This window comes from Juglans microcarpa x Juglans regia, chromosome 3D, assembly GCF_004785595.1.
Source record: "Juglans microcarpa x Juglans regia isolate MS1-56 chromosome 3D, Jm3101_v1.0, whole genome shotgun sequence".
NCBI classification, from domain to species: domain Eukaryota; kingdom Viridiplantae; phylum Streptophyta; class Magnoliopsida; order Fagales; family Juglandaceae; genus Juglans; species Juglans microcarpa x Juglans regia.
Window position 1 is genome coordinate 30417472 of NC_054598.1, and position 16583 is coordinate 30434054.

A 16583-nucleotide genomic window follows, 5' to 3' on the forward strand; every position below is an offset into this window, starting at 1 on the left:
TAAGAAAAATAAAACATGTACCAGACCGAACCAAACTCGATACCGGACAAACCAATTTACTAGTTCACCGATTTTTTTCTTTTACACTCCTAATGATGATTTTCTTTTCAGTTGGAGATAGAAAAAGTTCTTTGCATTGTTTGTATTTAATATTATATTATTGGGAGGGTTGTTTCCTACTTGGCCCATGTTAACTGGGCTTGGGCCAGTTAGGGAGGCCCATCTCGACCCAAGCCTTCCCTCCAACAGCCTCAAAGTCGTTTGAAGGGTCCATCCCTTTAAGTTACGTCAAATCAAGGAAATGCTTCGTACGTTGAGCTAGACTGAAGGAAACAGATGGGATGTACCAACTTTGACATCCCCTGTCACACCTAGTGTTGAAGGACTTACGTCAGCAAGCACAGAGGGACATGGGTTACCCGAACCATCCCGAGCCCATCTTCTTCTTCCTTGTGTTAACAGGTGAATATCCTGACCCTAGTTGCTGGAACTTTGCCCAGGCATACAAAACACAACGTTAAAAATTATGATCCATATAATTAAAATTATTTATGTAAGTATCAATTTTAACTAACACAACTTCTTATGATAAGAATATTACAAGTATTTATCCTTACTTTAAGAATACCTAATAATTACTCTATTTTAAATATTGAAAAGAAAAGTCTTTAAATAAAACTAATATTATTACTTGTTATATCATTACTTATATTATTATTAGTTTTTAGTGATATTGCATTGAGAATCAGATTCTAATAGTTAAAATCTTTAACTAAATCCATTGAGTATTTAGCCATTATTGTGGATTTGATTTTCCATCCTTAAAATGGCATGTGGGTGTGTGACATGGGTTGCCAGCTATTGTGTTTGACATTAGTTTTTGAAGTTGGCAAATGTTGAGTAGGATTGGGATAGTGCTCTCAGGCAAGCAAGGGAACTGAGATTAGTACATCTGGCTTCTTTATTTTGGGGATATTTAGCATGATTATAAGGTAAAGCATTTTCAGTTGTCACTAATTTGGATATATTTTAAATACTTTCCCTTTCCTTATACAAAAGTATATGAAAATATATCGACCAAATTTATCACAAGATCAGCCTCGTAAAAGGATTAGGAAATTAACTGTTGAGATGGTGGAGATGAAAGATTCATGTGATCGTATATATGAGAACATAAAATAATAATAATAATAATTAAATAGAGTAATGCTTGATATAGTTCTAAATGTTCAAATTCCGCACATTCCCTTTTAGAAAAAGTGGGATCCACAACTAAAAGATAACTTTTTTTTTTTATGTGAATTTCAGATTTACTTAATTTTTTCAAAAGAATACACAAAACTTGCAAACTCTAAAATTACATATATCATGTTATCTCTTTCTCTCTGTTTGGAGATGCTGCAGTTCCAAACAGGTTTATTGTTAGCATTAGCACGGATAGGAGATGCTCTTTTTACCTGTAACAATACCTAGAGGCTCGTGAACAAGAACCCCACCCTATTCTCCCACCAGCCCACTGAAAGTGACAAACTTATAACAGGAGGCAGCCGAAGACACTTACAAAAGCACTAATATTGAGAGAACAGATTTTGAATGTCATGTGGCATGGTCCACAACAATATTCAGGCAAGATAGGTAGGTACAAATTATCAAGTAGTCTTAGCCCGAGGTTGGTCAGATTTCATGTGTAGTGTCTAGGTGTAAAATGAAATTTGAAAAACAATATGCTAATTTTATATTGGATATTAAACTGGTAGCTAGGATCCTGCAAATTTGGAAAATCAGGGCAAAATCATACCAATACTTTAGTAAATCAAGATCAATACCACTCACCTAATTTAAGAAGATAATGCAAAATCCTGCATTTGCTTGAATCAAAATATTAACCTAAATTTATTTCCAACCAAGCTACCATGCATCTACCCAATAATCCAACTTCATAGCCAAGTTATAAAAAAGGGCTTTCATACATTTAGTGATTCTAATGTGATGCTACTGCACCATCTAGGATAACATTAAGAGGGGTTCTAGTAAGCCCTGAATCACTTGAAAGGAGCACAAGAATACCCACTGCAAAGACCTGTGGTGCTGTTGTAGGGAAACAAAGCAACAGGTCTAGATGGTGGCAGCTCAGGCAAAGGTACCTCCATGCTCAGAAACTCCACCACTTCCTCCATGGATGGCCTGCCTCTGCTCTCATTCAGGGTGCAAAGCAACCCAATTTCCAAAACCCTTATTGCCTGCTTCAAGTTTACCACTGAGCCCATTCTTCCATCCACCACCTTAACTTTCTCATCCATCTCATGCATTCTCCATGCAAAATCCAACAAGTCCCTCTCTTTCTGCTCCACCTCAGAGTCCAACCGGCTCCTCCCAGCAATCACTTCCAGAACAAAGATACCAAATTCAAACACGTCGATCTTTTGGCTCACTGCTGCCTCGAACTGTCTTGAATCATTACCAGAGAGCACGAAGCCAAAATCTCCCAAGACTGCTCGGAAACTGACATCAAGAAAGACACTACTGGTTTTCATGTTCTTGTGGGCTAGTTGCTTGGAGTGTAAGAAACTAAGGGCTTCTGCCACATCTTTCACAACCTTGAATCGCCGTGTCCATGGAAGAACGCCGGCCCCAAACAACCATTTGTCGAGGCTTCCATTGATGAAGAAGTCATACACAACCATGATTTCGCGATTATCTTGACACCAGCCTCTGATGGGCAACAAATTTGGGTGACGAAGTCTGCTAATAGTACCGATTTCCTTCAAGAATCGTCTCCTATCTAACCCCTGAGAGTTAAGAAACTGGGCTGAGCACCGTTTCACGGCTACTTGGCAGCCATTGGAAAGCTTTCCTCTATAGTAAATTCCTCTTGCATCGCTACCGAGTACTTCCAACTCGCTAAAACACCGAGTTGCAGTGGAAATCTCAGAAAGAGTGAAGCGGCGAGGTTTATTTGGAGGCGTCGGCCGTTGCTTTATCTCCGGCAATATGACAACATTGCTCGATTTATCACGTCTGCGCTTACTGTTCAGGAACAGACTGAGCAGAACCGCCAGAACTAACGCCACCACAGCCAAGAAAATCAAGAAGCTGCCGGGTGGTTCGGTTCGAGCACTCTTGGTAGTTTCGTTATCCACGAGGATCTTACTCTCACATGTTTCCGTCGAAGGGATACGAAGAAAAGCTTTGCTTTGGGACGTGAAGTTCCATGACAACACGCTGTGGATTTGAGTCAAATTGCCTGTCGAAGCTGAAAAGCCTACAAACATGTATTCTTTCAGAAATGGTGAGAGATCAAGTGGCTCAGAGAAGATAGGTTTTAATGGATCATCTTCCTTTGCGGATCCTAAACGGATGTCCAGCCAACGGCGTGTACCATCGTAGGAGATCCAAGCTCGGTGAACCAAGCCATCGTTAAGGACAACATCGACATCGGAAGCATTGAATGTTCTGCTGGAGATGATGCTACCTAAGTTGATTCCCACATGGTTATCATTAGGGTCTCCAAATCCGGGGCTTCGATGTGTGTCAAACTCCACAGCCACTGCTTTATAGTTTTCCTCACAAGCATCATTAAGCATGGCAAGCCACGGCCCAGACCGTCCGACAGTGAACTCGTCGGGGACAATGATGAAGGCAAGGCCACTACCACCCAGGCCAGTATCAGAACCAAGGTTGGTCGCATTATTTAGTTGAAAAGCAAAGGTGGTTTCAAAGGAAGCCGGAGTTTTGGTGTTAGGGTCAAGAAGGCGGATGGGAGAGGAGTAGAGGGCTCGGCCAGCTTGATGTCTGAGATCAACTGCTAGGGATTCCCCAGGGATTTGGAGGACACCCTTTTCATTTGAGAACTTGGCACTACCGAGGAGTCTGACATCATGGACAATTCTGGGGTTGTTGTTGAGGAAGAAATCTGGGAAAGAAAGATGCTTGGTTATATTGATTACAGGTCCCTCTTCGAGCTTCTTGTGATCACTGGCCGAATCAACCAGAACTAGTGGGTATTCTCCGCTTAAAGCCAGGAGAATAGATAAACATGCCAACCAGCAGCTATGACAAAAACCCATTCTCGAATATAAAGAACAAGATGAGATTCTGGAAAGAACTTATGCTGGTGTGGATAATGGAATTGAGAATGCTTTTGAGAGAGGATGGAGACGGCCGGGGGGATATGGGCAAGGACTGGTTTTAGTACGTGGCTAAACAAGAGCCCCCCTGTTTATAAGCACTTGATAAAATGAATATGATCATCGTGATCCTAAGCTTGTCCTGGTATGACAAAAACATAAAGTAAGATGTGTTAAAGATAATCAAGTAGACACAGCTGAAGAGGAATCTCGGTGTTTGTCTTCACAGTTTTAGTGGGTGACAATGATGGGTTCTTGCATGTGGTTGGATTAATTAGTCTGTGGGGTACACTTTGGGTGGCGTTTGGTGCATATTGATTTCTAGGTCCTCTTCCTTGGACCCCCCCAATTTGGATGTATTGTTTAGCAACCAAACGAAACCAAGGGAAGATTATATCAAATCTAGCAGAATTTTTGTTACAAGTTCTCATCACAAAGCAACCTATCGTGGTCCTTCCATTAATTATTGCATTGCAATCAACCTAAGAACAAAGCCAGATGAGAATGGGGCCCTTATGAGTGTTATTATGACCATAGCAGTTATTCAGTGTCCACAAACTTGCATTCAAGTTATAGCATCTCTGCATGATGTGACAAGAATCACAGAATGTGTAAAACTCATTCAGAATCAAAACTAGGCATAAACATGAGAATATGAGGAATTCAGATGGCATAATTGTGTAATGAGAAGTGCTATAGACACAAAAGGATTATATAAAAGTAAAAGCTTATAAAGTGACGTAACTTCATATGATCCGTTAGATCTATTCTACGATAAAAATAAATTTACAATCTAACATATCACATCAAGCCACACCACTTTTTAGATTTATTTTTGTGTAATTCTTTTGTGGTTAAAGTAATTCCCGTGTAATTCAATCTGCTGGCAAGGGGTTTGAACTGAGAAGACAAGGTTTAATGAGGGAGATTGTCTTCACACAGGTTGCGTGCAAAGTTGATCAGTCGAATCTATGATCAATTCATGGATAGGGATCTAGGATCTATGAATGAGGATATTCTTAAATTCAGAAAGAAAAAAGGAAGTGAGTTACAACCGTGAGGGGCAACCAAAGAGAATAATGATGTTAAAATACATTCCTTGATCTGAATTCAATAATATATTTTTACCGGCGCAAAAACAACCGCCGATAATATAAATACCGGTAATTCTTATTTATTTATTTATTTATTTATTTGTAGTATCTCCACACTGAAATCAAGTTGCATGATCTGCATGATAACAACCACCCAAAAGGTAGTCATCCAATGCCAAAAGGCAAAAAGAGAAGAAATTGGAAGGGCCAATAACATATCCTTAGGGCTAGAAACGGGCAGTCGAAGTGGAAACATGATCAGGATAAAGAAATCTAGCAATGATCCACCCAAAAGGACCCTCAACCAGAGCAGGTTCTGAACATCTCAGTTTAGATGTTGTACCCTATGTCCAAGTGAAAGGTCCACATGCAATTGCTAGCTAAGCCACGAACACAAGTCAGTAGCAAATTCAGAATAGACATCCTCTCATGTCCCCAGCATGTCAAATATCATTGTACCCGGATTTGTTTTATGCGCAAAGATCAAGACAAAGGGAAAAAGAAAAAACTTTGATGACCCCAGTTCATGGGTCCATGTTATTTTTCAAGTCGGATCAAAAGCAAATGTTTATTAGTGTTAATACTTTAAAGAAACATTCTCTTGCTAGAGAAAGAACTTAATACTAATATTATTTCTTGAACCGTCTATTAACCAAGTCTACTATAAGTTTCAAATAGATAAGTCATATATAGATCTTTTATAAAAGAGTTCTTCCACTCTTCTTTCCTATACCACAGGTCCACACACTTGTAAGGGATAAAAAAATAAAAAATAAAAAATAAAAGCAAGTGTACGATGAATATAATTTTTCTTTGCCAAAAAAGTGGGGCCCAAGAAAAAAAGCTTTTTTTTTTTTGCATTTTTTCATGATGTGACCCACTTTTTTATAAAATGGTGTTTGTCTATTTAGGAGTTGAATAAATCATTACCCTTAATATCTCTTATTACTTTGTTCATAAACAGATCATACTCGCTGCTCTGTTCATTTTATGCAGTGAGAAGTCAGTTGGGAAATATAACACAAGTGAACATAATTTAAGCAAGTTAAAGAAAGAAATTGATACATTACAACAGTATGTAGAAAGAGATGATGGCTTCACACTTCATTCATAATCAATTCTTTAAAGAGATTCTGGTAAAATTGCAGATAGCAAGTTGGAGAAGTAAATGAGGGTATTGCGGATTTCCTCTTGAAAAACAGTTGCTTGAAGCTCAAAGCCCAGAAAAGTTCAATTTTCTTCTTTTCCTAATCACTCTTTATGAATATTTGGTGGATGATACAAGTTGGAGTGAGACACTTTACTCACCAACTGGCGTAAAATAGAACTTGAATAATACTCAAAGACAAACGTATAGCACCCACACACTGGAGTTACTTCTGCCCGTTCAGCAACAGCAGCTAAACAACATGTGTACAAATTATATGCTTGACCAGAATAAAATGAAAAATTATACTGCATAGATCTCAAAGACTTGGACAAACCAACTACGATTAACACACGATGATTCAGATTGAAACCATATTAACCAAATCTACGATTATAAACCAGAACAGAACCGCAACCCAAATATAAATCCAGAATGAACCATTTTAACAAGTCTTTAACCATAAACTGGAACAGACTAGCAAAACACTATGCCTTTTTATTGGGGAAACAAAGAAAATTGAAACTAAGCAAGTTCATTTTGTTCAGCTTGGTGGAGGGAAGAAAATGGCATCAGACGTCCTCTTTGAACGGAAATGATTCTCTGTATTCGAATCCACATTGAATGCAGCCTCAAGTACCTGAGGAGATAAAGCCTTCCACACAGAAGTTCTTCCAGCTAAATGAGTGAATATTGGACTGCCACAGAAAGAAAAGATCAAAAAATTCAGTACAGAAAATTATTCATGATATGGCCATTGCCACGACTAGTTCTGTCTTGATGATAATCATTGCTTCAACAGAGATCAGGTAAATGGCCAAAAAGAAGTGCACTACAAAATTCATTAGATATATATGAGTATTCTCACAGAAATGTGATATTACGGCTAAGAAAGTGGAAAAATTCTTACTTGGGGGTGGTGATGATAGAGAACCACTCCAAACCATCAGGGGCAGCAATCTTCGAAACAACAAAAAACCTTGGCACAATGAATAAACTCCCTGCCTTAACAGTAGTTTCCAAGACCCTGCGACCATCAACACCAACAACTTGAACACGGCCACTACCCCTAACAATATAAGTTACCTGCAATGCCGAATCACAAGAGAATCCAGGAGAGCACATGGCACTCCCGTCCAACCTAACAAGGTCAGCCCCAAGTCCAACTTCACCAACCAAAGGAAGGTTCTTGGTATTCAAGACCACAACCCTTCCACCTTTTTCAATGTCCACATCTAATGGAGCCTCCTCACAATTCAGTGCCATGCCCTCTCGATGTTCCGTATTTGGGTCAGGCATTTTAAAGTTCTCATCAAGCTTCACAATCCCATTGCCCGATTGCTTTCCAACGAGGCTCTTTACAACATTCTCATCCAAGTCCCATGCTCGGCTAACAAACTCAGTTGAGAAGCCAGTGAAGATCCCGTTGGAACCCGTCAAGAAAAAATCAGTAAACTCACCAGCTTTGTGAGCTTTAGAAGTGTCTCCCAAGAAAAGAACAACTAACTCAGCATCCTCTTTGTTGTACCACCATGTAACGACACCAAAAGGAAGAGCAATGGCATCACCCTTTTTTATTGCAATGACCTTCTCTTCGGATTCAGGAAGAACAATTCCAGCTACACCATTACCTAGGGAAAAGAAAGATCAATGAAGAGTAACCAAAAAGATAATCTAAATTATAATAAAAATGGTATTGTATATCATGAGCAGCTAATGGTATTGGGATCATATTCTAACAATGGTCTGTGTCTTGGTAGAAGCCATTAACAAAACTGAATTTGCCTGAACTACATTCAAGAGAAAATTCAAAATTTTCTGGCACATGCCCAATAGCTCAGTTTTACTCTGTTTAAAAATCTAAATAATCAAGTCATTCTTACAAGCTGGACACAGATCATAATTCAGTTCAACATATAAACGCCTAAAACTGATTCTTCAGTAGTAATTCAAACCATCTAATTGCACTTCTTTTTATCCAATTAAATAACCAATCTCAAGCAACAGCCCCCAAGAAAAGGTTGGGAAAAAAAATTATAACAAACGATAAAGAGTATAAAAGATGGACACAATATAATAATAAGGTCAATAAATGTCTATAAGTTTTGGGTGATCAAATGTACACTTCGAAAGTACTTGGGCTTTCTTTTTTTTTTTTTTTTTTCTGTATTTGGGTATTAGGTGCCCAATGCCTGTGGTTCTTGCATATAATAATCCCCTAACATTAGGAAATTCTGATCTCTAACAAATAATGATTAGCGCAGCACTTCAAGGTTGAGTGGTATATAAGTCATGGTGGTATTATGTTAAATTCCACGTATTTTATTTTTCACGGATAGATGATATTCCAAAAGAACCCTAAGCACTTCATGACGCATCAAAAGAACCTCTCCAAACCTTATTAAATTTCACCAACAAACTCAGTGAAGAATACTTTTAAAAGATTTAAAAAAAAAAAAATTGACATCTTATTCTACATAACAAAAAACCCATCTATTCAATAAATTCATGATCGCAGGAAAGAGAGAGAGAGAGAGAGAGAGAGAGAGGCAATCGTCAAGCTGTTTACTAATACATTCAATGAATCTAACAACAACAACAACAGGCAACAGCAGAACACGCAAAAACGATTAAGCAGAAACCAGAAATTGATACCCACAAAACTACAGGAAAAAAAAGAGATCAAAATATGAAAGATCAGATACCAAATATATATAAATACCTTGGAGGACATAAGCAACCTTAGCGGAGTCAGAGTAACGAGGAAGAGCAAAACCATTCTTTCCAAGGGCCAACTTGGCTGCACCAATATTGCCTTCACGCAGCATGGGGAGCTCTAATGGGGACCACGCATAGTACGAACCACCATCGCCTCCATACACTCTCTGGGCAAATTTTGGAGAAAGATCAAGCTCCATTTCTTTTCTTCTTTAACTTTCCGTGAAACCAATAAAGAAATGTGAGAAAGCAGAGAATATATGCATTCAAAGAAACTGAGAATGATGGGGTGGGTGTGTGTGTGTGTGTGTATATAGGCTAGCAGTCGAGATTGTTTCACTGGTAAAGATCTTCAACAGATGAGATGCTTTGTTTATTACTTTATTCGGATTAGAAGCAGAAAAGGATAATTAAAGATAAGATAAGAGAATGATTTGTTTCCATATTGGCATTCCCACTCATAACAAAAGTGGCATAAGACTGTTGGTTTTTCCCTTTGATAATCGAAATTCATTTGCTATTATTGAAAATTTTGCAGGATCGCTGTTTCCCTTTTTTTACAATTCATTCCATTTAATTTTATATCATTTTATGCTATTATTATAATTTTTTCAAATTTCTAAATAAAATATAAAAAATAATTTAATTTTTTTTTAATTTTAAAACAAAAATAATATTAAAAATTATATTCTAATAATATTTTTTTCAACTTTTATCTTATTTCATAAGTTATAACCGACCAGGTAAAACTCCGCAAGATAAATATATAAACCATTCGAGCTATCTTTTTCAAATAGATGTTCTTTTTATATCAAAAAAAAATAATTTTATATATAATTGTGAAATATATAAATATCGTGTAATTATTTTGAAAAAGAATGAAGTCTATTATTAAAAAATTATTATTATTTATATAAGTTTTATATTTTTTTTTATTTTTTTAAAATGATTACATGACGATTATATAATTTATAATTGTAAATATATTTTTTCATTAAAAAAAGATGAAAAAGTCGTGGATAAAATTTGTTGGAGTGAAATTGCACAAATGATATGATCCCTTAAGATAAGATGAATGTCAGTTGGTAAATTGAAAAAAAAAAAAAAAGTCACCAACCATCTTCAAATTTTCAATTTTGACAATCACCTTGTTAAACTAGTCAAAAGTCTACAGTGCATCCCACCAAGAATTTAATAGAAACATCCTTAATAAATAAATAAATAACACTAAAAAAGTCAAAAAATAAAGATAAAATATAAAATGATGAATAAGCCCGTATGAGAGGAAATATTAAAACATTAAAAATTAATGAGTCATCTTTTTTAAACACAACAATCAACAAAGAGGAGTTGTAACTTGTAAGGTTACGTTTAGATATTGAAGTGAGTTGAGTTGAGATGATAAAATATTGTTAGAATATTATTTTTTAATATTATTATTATCTTAAAATTTGAAAAAGTTGAATTATTTATTATATTTTGTGTTAAAATTTAAAAAAATTGTAATGATGAGTTAAGATGAATTGAGAGTAGTTATGGATCCAAACGAAACCTAAAACGAGTTCTTAAAATGATAATATTTTGATAAAATAATTTTACTTTTATTACTTAATTTATAAATATTTTGACAGTAATTTTCTTGTTTAGTTGACTTGAAATAAATCGCAGAGATCTGAGTTATATAAAGATTGAGCCGATTATAAATTCTAAATTTTTGTCATTATTTTCAAAATTATTTAGACTTAGGCCCTATTTGAATTCAGAATTTCTTTCATTTATTTCATCTCATTATTATAATTTTTCTAAATTTTTATATAAAATATAATAAACAATTCAACTTTTTCAAATTTTAAAATAATAATAATATTAAAAAATAATATTATAATAATATTTTATTTAATTTTTATATAAAATTATATTGTTTTATCTCTAAATCCAAACTAGATCTTATATTACCTCAACAAGGGAGGGGGAGGATGGGGTTAGAATAATTCTACGTGCAGTCATTATTCAAGCCTCCCATGCATACTTAATGAAACGGAACTTCACCTAATAAAACGATTCTGTTTCATCCATCCCCCCAAATGAGCACTGCTACGACTCGTCTCCCTCAAATGACTGAATAAGCACTGCTACGACTCGCCTCCCTCCCCCAAATTCCCCTTGCCCTGGCACTGCTCGAAGGTGGGCTCTCTTTCTCTGTCTCTCTAAAATCTGACGTCCTCAATCTGACGTCATTCAAGAACATGGTCGAGGAAATTGGAGATCAGTGCCTACCAATACTGGTATGTGGAAATAATATAGATCAAGATTCTTCATGCTTTTGAATCTTCTGTATTCGAGATGTTCTTAAATCGGTACACTTCCATAGGGGGTTCCATGAACTTGAACGGGATTTGCTTTTTTTTTTTTTCAACGTTTTTTCTTTTTGAGACTGAATGCACTGATGGATCCTTCTCTTTTTGTCCACAAAGACGGTTACTGAGGTGCAGCAAAAGTTGCAGGCTTAGATAGACTAACCACCTCAGACCTGGAATCAAAAGAGGGAACTTCACTCCCCATGAAGAAGGGACGATAATCCATTTGCAGGCTTTTCTGGGTAACAAGTAATCTTCAAACATTACAATTTTTTTCAAGCAATTTCCTCTGTATTCTTTTATTTTCAGAAAAAAAAAAAAAAAAAAAAAAGAGGAAAGAAAAAACTCAACTACAGACAAATTCAACTCCCTCATGTCCTTTTTTTCAATTTTTATTTGGTTTTGCAAAACATTATCTTGTCCTTTCTTTCCTTGTTCTTTTTTCCTCTCAATTACTTGTTTTCCTGGAATTGGTAGTCTGTATATCTGAGTTTCCAAATTTGGGTTGATCAGGTGGGCAGCCATAGCTTCCTACCTCCCACAAAGAACAGATAATGATGTAAAAAACTATTGGAACACCCACCTGAAGAAGAAGCTGAAGAAATTTCCATCAGCCATGGCCCCCCACATGGCATCAGACTCAACCACCACTGATCATCAGGTTTCAACCAAAAGCTTTAATGAGAGAAGAAGCTTAGACGCCACCAACGATACTGCCCCATCTCTCACCAGCCTAAATCAGTCCTCTACTGTGGCAGACGGAGCTCGAACGTGGGTGACGTTGTTGGAGTTGGCTCTGCTAATGGAGGGATCTGGTAGGGGCAATTTTGATATTTCACCACAATTTTAAAGATAAATGACTGAAAAGCACATTCTTCCTGATACTCAAATGGTATGAATTGAGATAAAAATTAAAAGTTTAATAAAATATTTTTAATATTATTTTTGTTTTAAAATTTGAAAAAATTGTGGTAATTAGATTAGATGAGATGAAAAGTTTTGTGAAGGAAAGCACCAGACTTCCCAAGTCTCGAAGAGAACCAACCTATTTTACAATATTCAAGTTGAACACAACAACTATGATTTCAATTTAACAAAATTACGGAGGATAAATAAACTAAACTGATTTTGAAGCACATATCGGCTTAATTAACCACCGGTAATTTCGACAATACAAAATTCCAAGTCAAATTCCAACAAAGCTCATAATGTTATGCTCAAAAGTTTATAAAATGCGAACAAAAAGCGTAAAAGAGAAAAACCAAATCAAAAAACTAAGACAATATTTCTATCCCACTGGCAATTACTCCTCCTCAAGGATGGTTCCCTTCTCACTGACATAGATACCATCAAGAAACTTTCGGATATCCTTGTTCTTCACATGACATTTCTGCAAACCCAAAACAGACGGCAGATCAGCAAGTGCAAGCAACATAGTATAAAAATGATTGTTCGCATTTGGGGAGAGAGAGAGACACCTGGTTTATCAAGGCACAGGACCGAGAAACGAGTTCAATGTCATTCCCGTCTAAAACTAGTTCATCCTTGACCTTTTCGGAACGGAGAATGGACACTCCATCAAGCATGTCAACTTTTCTTACCTAACAACCAAAAAATACAATGTCCAATGAAGTCCTCATTTCACTATTGAATAAGCTAAAGTTTAACATCAATGTACTTGAATCTAAATCCCCTAGCAACATCAAAAACAAAAAAACTCTCAATATATATGCTCTACAACACTTGCAAGATAGATACACCCTGAGTAGTAACAATTTCCACAATAGCCACCACAGTGCAAACAAATGGCAACCAATATGAAACAAGAAAACAGTTTAAACAATACCAACTACTCTATTTTTATCCCGCCCCCCTTCCAATCCTTTTCTTGTGTTTTGTGTGCAAATAAGCAGGCATCTACGCTTGATAAAAGCGTTATCCAAAGGATGCAACAATGAGTCACCAAATGAAAAACTGACTTCGTCTACTTTATTCTATTACCATTCCGCTTCACGAGGTAATATAGCATCAGTACAAATAAAAAAAAAATGAAGTAATATGGTATCAGTGATATTTAAAAAGGGAAAGTGGAGTATCCAGTGCCACCATATCCTAAACAAATTTTCAGAAAAGGCACGGAGTAAAAAGGAACCCAAATTAACAAGACTAACAGAATAAACAATATAAGATCTATCATGGAACGGGTAAACTATGAAATAACTCTTCCAGTTAGGAACCTTCCAGTAAAGAATCAATTTACACCAACAATCTAATAAATTCAACTAAATAATGAGCTAAGGTTCGAATATCGTTACTAATTCTCACAGATCAAACCACAATTCGTATATAAACAAGACAGATGACAGGAAAAAAAAAAAAAAAAACAATAAACAAGCATCAAAATCCAAACGAAGCAAAAGACAGAACCTCAAAAGAAGAAAAATCCATTTCACAATTGCCGAAAAGGTACCTTCTTTTCACCCAAAAAATTACGGATCTCGATGGACTTGTTAGCGTTGGTGATGCTAGCGTTGATGGGGAAGTGAGCGTACACGAACCTCATCTTGTAGCGGTAGCCCTTGGTGACGCCGGTGATGAGGTTCTCGACGTGGCTGAGAGCAGTACGGATCGACGCCGAGGTCTTCCGGGATCCAAACCAGGCCTCAATCTTCAGCTTTCGCTTGCCAGTGTCCTCGTCAGTGATGAGATCAAAGTCTAGATTGAGGTGTTTGAAGTTGCGGATGAGTTTACCGCGCGGACCCTCCACCTCGATGATCTTGGCGTTTATCTTGATTTTTACGCCGTCTGGGATATCCATAGTCTCCGACGAGAGAATGGTCTTCATTTTCGCTGTATTCTGAGTCTAGGCGAAGCGAAGAAAATGGAGGCACCAAAACCCTAAATACAAAAATGACTGGTGACTTTATATAGCTGTGACGAGTCTGTCTATAAAAAAACGCAGAAACCCTAAAATGCTTCCCTTCGAGAATTAGAACCTAATGTGTTGGGCCTGGTGTGGTATATTTTGATTTATGGGCCCAGCCGTTGAGAGGGTTTCTTTAGTTTACAAGCATGAGTGATCCGTACTATACGCATAACTTTCGGCCTCGGCCCATTCCTCAACCAGCGGTTGTTTCACTCGCCGCCAGTGCGCCACGGCCCACACCACATGAATTCATCCGTGTCTGCCCTCTTTAAATTTGAAAATTATAAAAAAAAAAAAAAAAATCTCCTCCCTTGTAAATTTCATTACCTTTAAAAGTATTTGATTTCTTTGGTGCATTTGAACTTAGGTGATTGAGCATCCTCCAAGTTTTCAAGGTTATATATTAAATGAGTTTCTACATATCTTAAATACTACTTTGGAATTTAATGATAAAATTTTTGAAAAAATCAATATCTTATCACTTTGAATTTTAAAATATTATTTGAAATTGTCCTGCTGCTAGTGATGCTTTGTCTTATCACTTAATATGAGGTATTACAATATCCTCCTTAAATTTTCGACATCTTCGTCAGGATCGTTTGATACTTAGAGGATACCATATAAACTACTCTAATGAAGGCCCAAGCCATATCTGACATATACTTCAAAAAAATTAGTTAACGACACAATTGTAGTTCCATTTGTTAGTGATGATTTACATAATTTCTTATATTTTATCACTTCTTAACTTTAAACTTTAGTCTAATTTTATTTATTTTTGTTGATTTTAGACTTCATTGTCATCATTTAAATTTATTTCATATTTAAAGAAAAAGAAGATCTAAATTTTAGAAGCCTATCTCGTCTAGGGACTCTCTCTCATTTAAATAAATATTTATTCGAATATGAGAGCTGGTCATTGAGCTATTTGGAGATAAAACATTAAGTTGAATTTTTAAAAAGTAGAAGAAATGAGGACCAGTTAAAAGGCAGATTGAAATACAAGAAGCAAATTTTGAAGTTGATATTCGGGCATAAGATTAGATAACAGAGAATTTGAAGTGGCTGAATGCGGAACTGGGAACACAATTTTTGGAAAGGTTGAAATTCAAGAATCATGGACGTTGGATGAAGATTAAAAAAAAAAAAAAAAAAAAAAAAAAAAAAAAACCTTGATGGCTCTACCTACCACCAGGCAATTTGGAAAGTTGAAAATATATATAAAAAAAAAAATCTATCTTCTACCAACCGAACACAGGATAGAAGGCACCAATGAAAAAAAAAAAAAATTACAGAGCAGAAGAAGAAAAAAGAAGCAGACGACACGAACACGAGCAGAGTTTCATGTAGGACTATTCATCCGGGCCGGGTTTTTTCCCGGCCAGCTTCGGAACCCAAAAAATCGGGTTCCGGTTCCGAGTTTCAGCTCAGATGAAACCCGGGCCGGAACCCGGGTTTGAAAACCCGGACCAATCCGATCCGGGTACGGGTTTAAAACCCAGGTACCCAGATCTTTATTTTTTTAATAAAAACCAGTTATATTCTTCCCCCCTGTGTCTCTCTCGCTCTCTCTCTCTCTGTCTCGTTGCTCTGCGAAAATACATAAACCCTAACCCCTGCCTCCATCACCGTGACCCTGTGAGCCGTGACCCCATAACCATCCGCCGCTCGTCCTCGCCGCATCTCGGTCACTGCATCTCGGCCGCTGCATCCCTGTCTCCGTCGGCCTTTCCCTCTAGGGCATTGTTCACTTGTTTAGGTACTCTCTCTCTCTCTCTCTCCCTCCCTCCCTCCCTGTAACTATGATTCTGTGCGTGGGGAATGGATGGGGTAATCACTTGGTTGATAATGGTTTGGGTTTTTATGGATTCTGTATTTGTTGATAATCGGAGTTAATGAGTATTGATTTCCGTGGCTTGTGGGCTCTAAGCCTCTGCTTAATCAGAGTTAATGGATGTTGATAATCGGAGTTAATGGGTGTTGTTCTAACTGGCTAGAGACATTTTTAAGCCAAAGTTGAAAGATCCAAATTACACACAGTATTCGAGAGTTAATTAGTTGTGATAAACTAATTTCTTGTATATACGATATTTGATCAAAATAATGTAAAATACAATAAACTGGTCGAAGCAACTTATGAAGAGCAATTTATTCTTCATCTTAAATTATTTCATTTTTCATTTGCAGATATTGATGATTGGCTGATAGAAGAAG

The 16583-nt window shown here is 36.7% G+C and overlaps 3 protein-coding genes and 1 pseudogene across 3 annotated transcripts; 1 reads left to right on the forward strand and 3 right to left on the reverse strand.

The window, feature by feature from the left end:
* Window positions 1–1847: 1847 nt before the first annotated feature.
* LOC121255965 (L-type lectin-domain containing receptor kinase VIII.2-like) lies at window positions 1848–4283 on the reverse strand. Its single transcript, XM_041156533.1, has one exon. The coding sequence runs from the start codon at window positions 4065–4067 to the stop codon at window positions 2043–2045; it is 2025 nt and encodes a 674-aa protein (XP_041012467.1). The 5' UTR covers window positions 4068–4283; the 3' UTR covers window positions 1848–2042.
* A 2426-nt stretch (window positions 4284–6709) lies between these two features.
* On the reverse strand, window positions 6710–9553 carry LOC121255967 (glutelin type-B 5-like). Its single transcript, XM_041156536.1, has 3 exons — window positions 9091–9553; window positions 7279–7999; window positions 6710–7066 (listed from the first exon to the last, which is right to left on the reverse strand). The coding sequence occupies exons 1-3, from the start codon at window positions 9284–9286 to the stop codon at window positions 6913–6915; spliced, it is 1071 nt and encodes a 356-aa protein (XP_041012470.1). The 5' UTR covers window positions 9287–9553; the 3' UTR covers window positions 6710–6912.
* Window positions 9554–11072: 1519 nt separating this feature from the next.
* Window positions 11073–12316, forward strand: LOC121255859 (annotated as a pseudogene).
* Window positions 12317–12509: 193 nt separating this feature from the next.
* On the reverse strand, window positions 12510–14434 carry LOC121254733 (60S ribosomal protein L9). The gene is made up of 3 exons (XM_041154876.1): window positions 13914–14434; window positions 12922–13044; window positions 12510–12833 (listed from the first exon to the last, which is right to left on the reverse strand). The coding sequence occupies exons 1-3, from the start codon at window positions 14286–14288 to the stop codon at window positions 12747–12749; spliced, it is 585 nt and encodes a 194-aa protein (XP_041010810.1). The 5' UTR covers window positions 14289–14434; the 3' UTR covers window positions 12510–12746.
* Between the last annotated feature and the right edge of the window lie 2149 nt (window positions 14435–16583).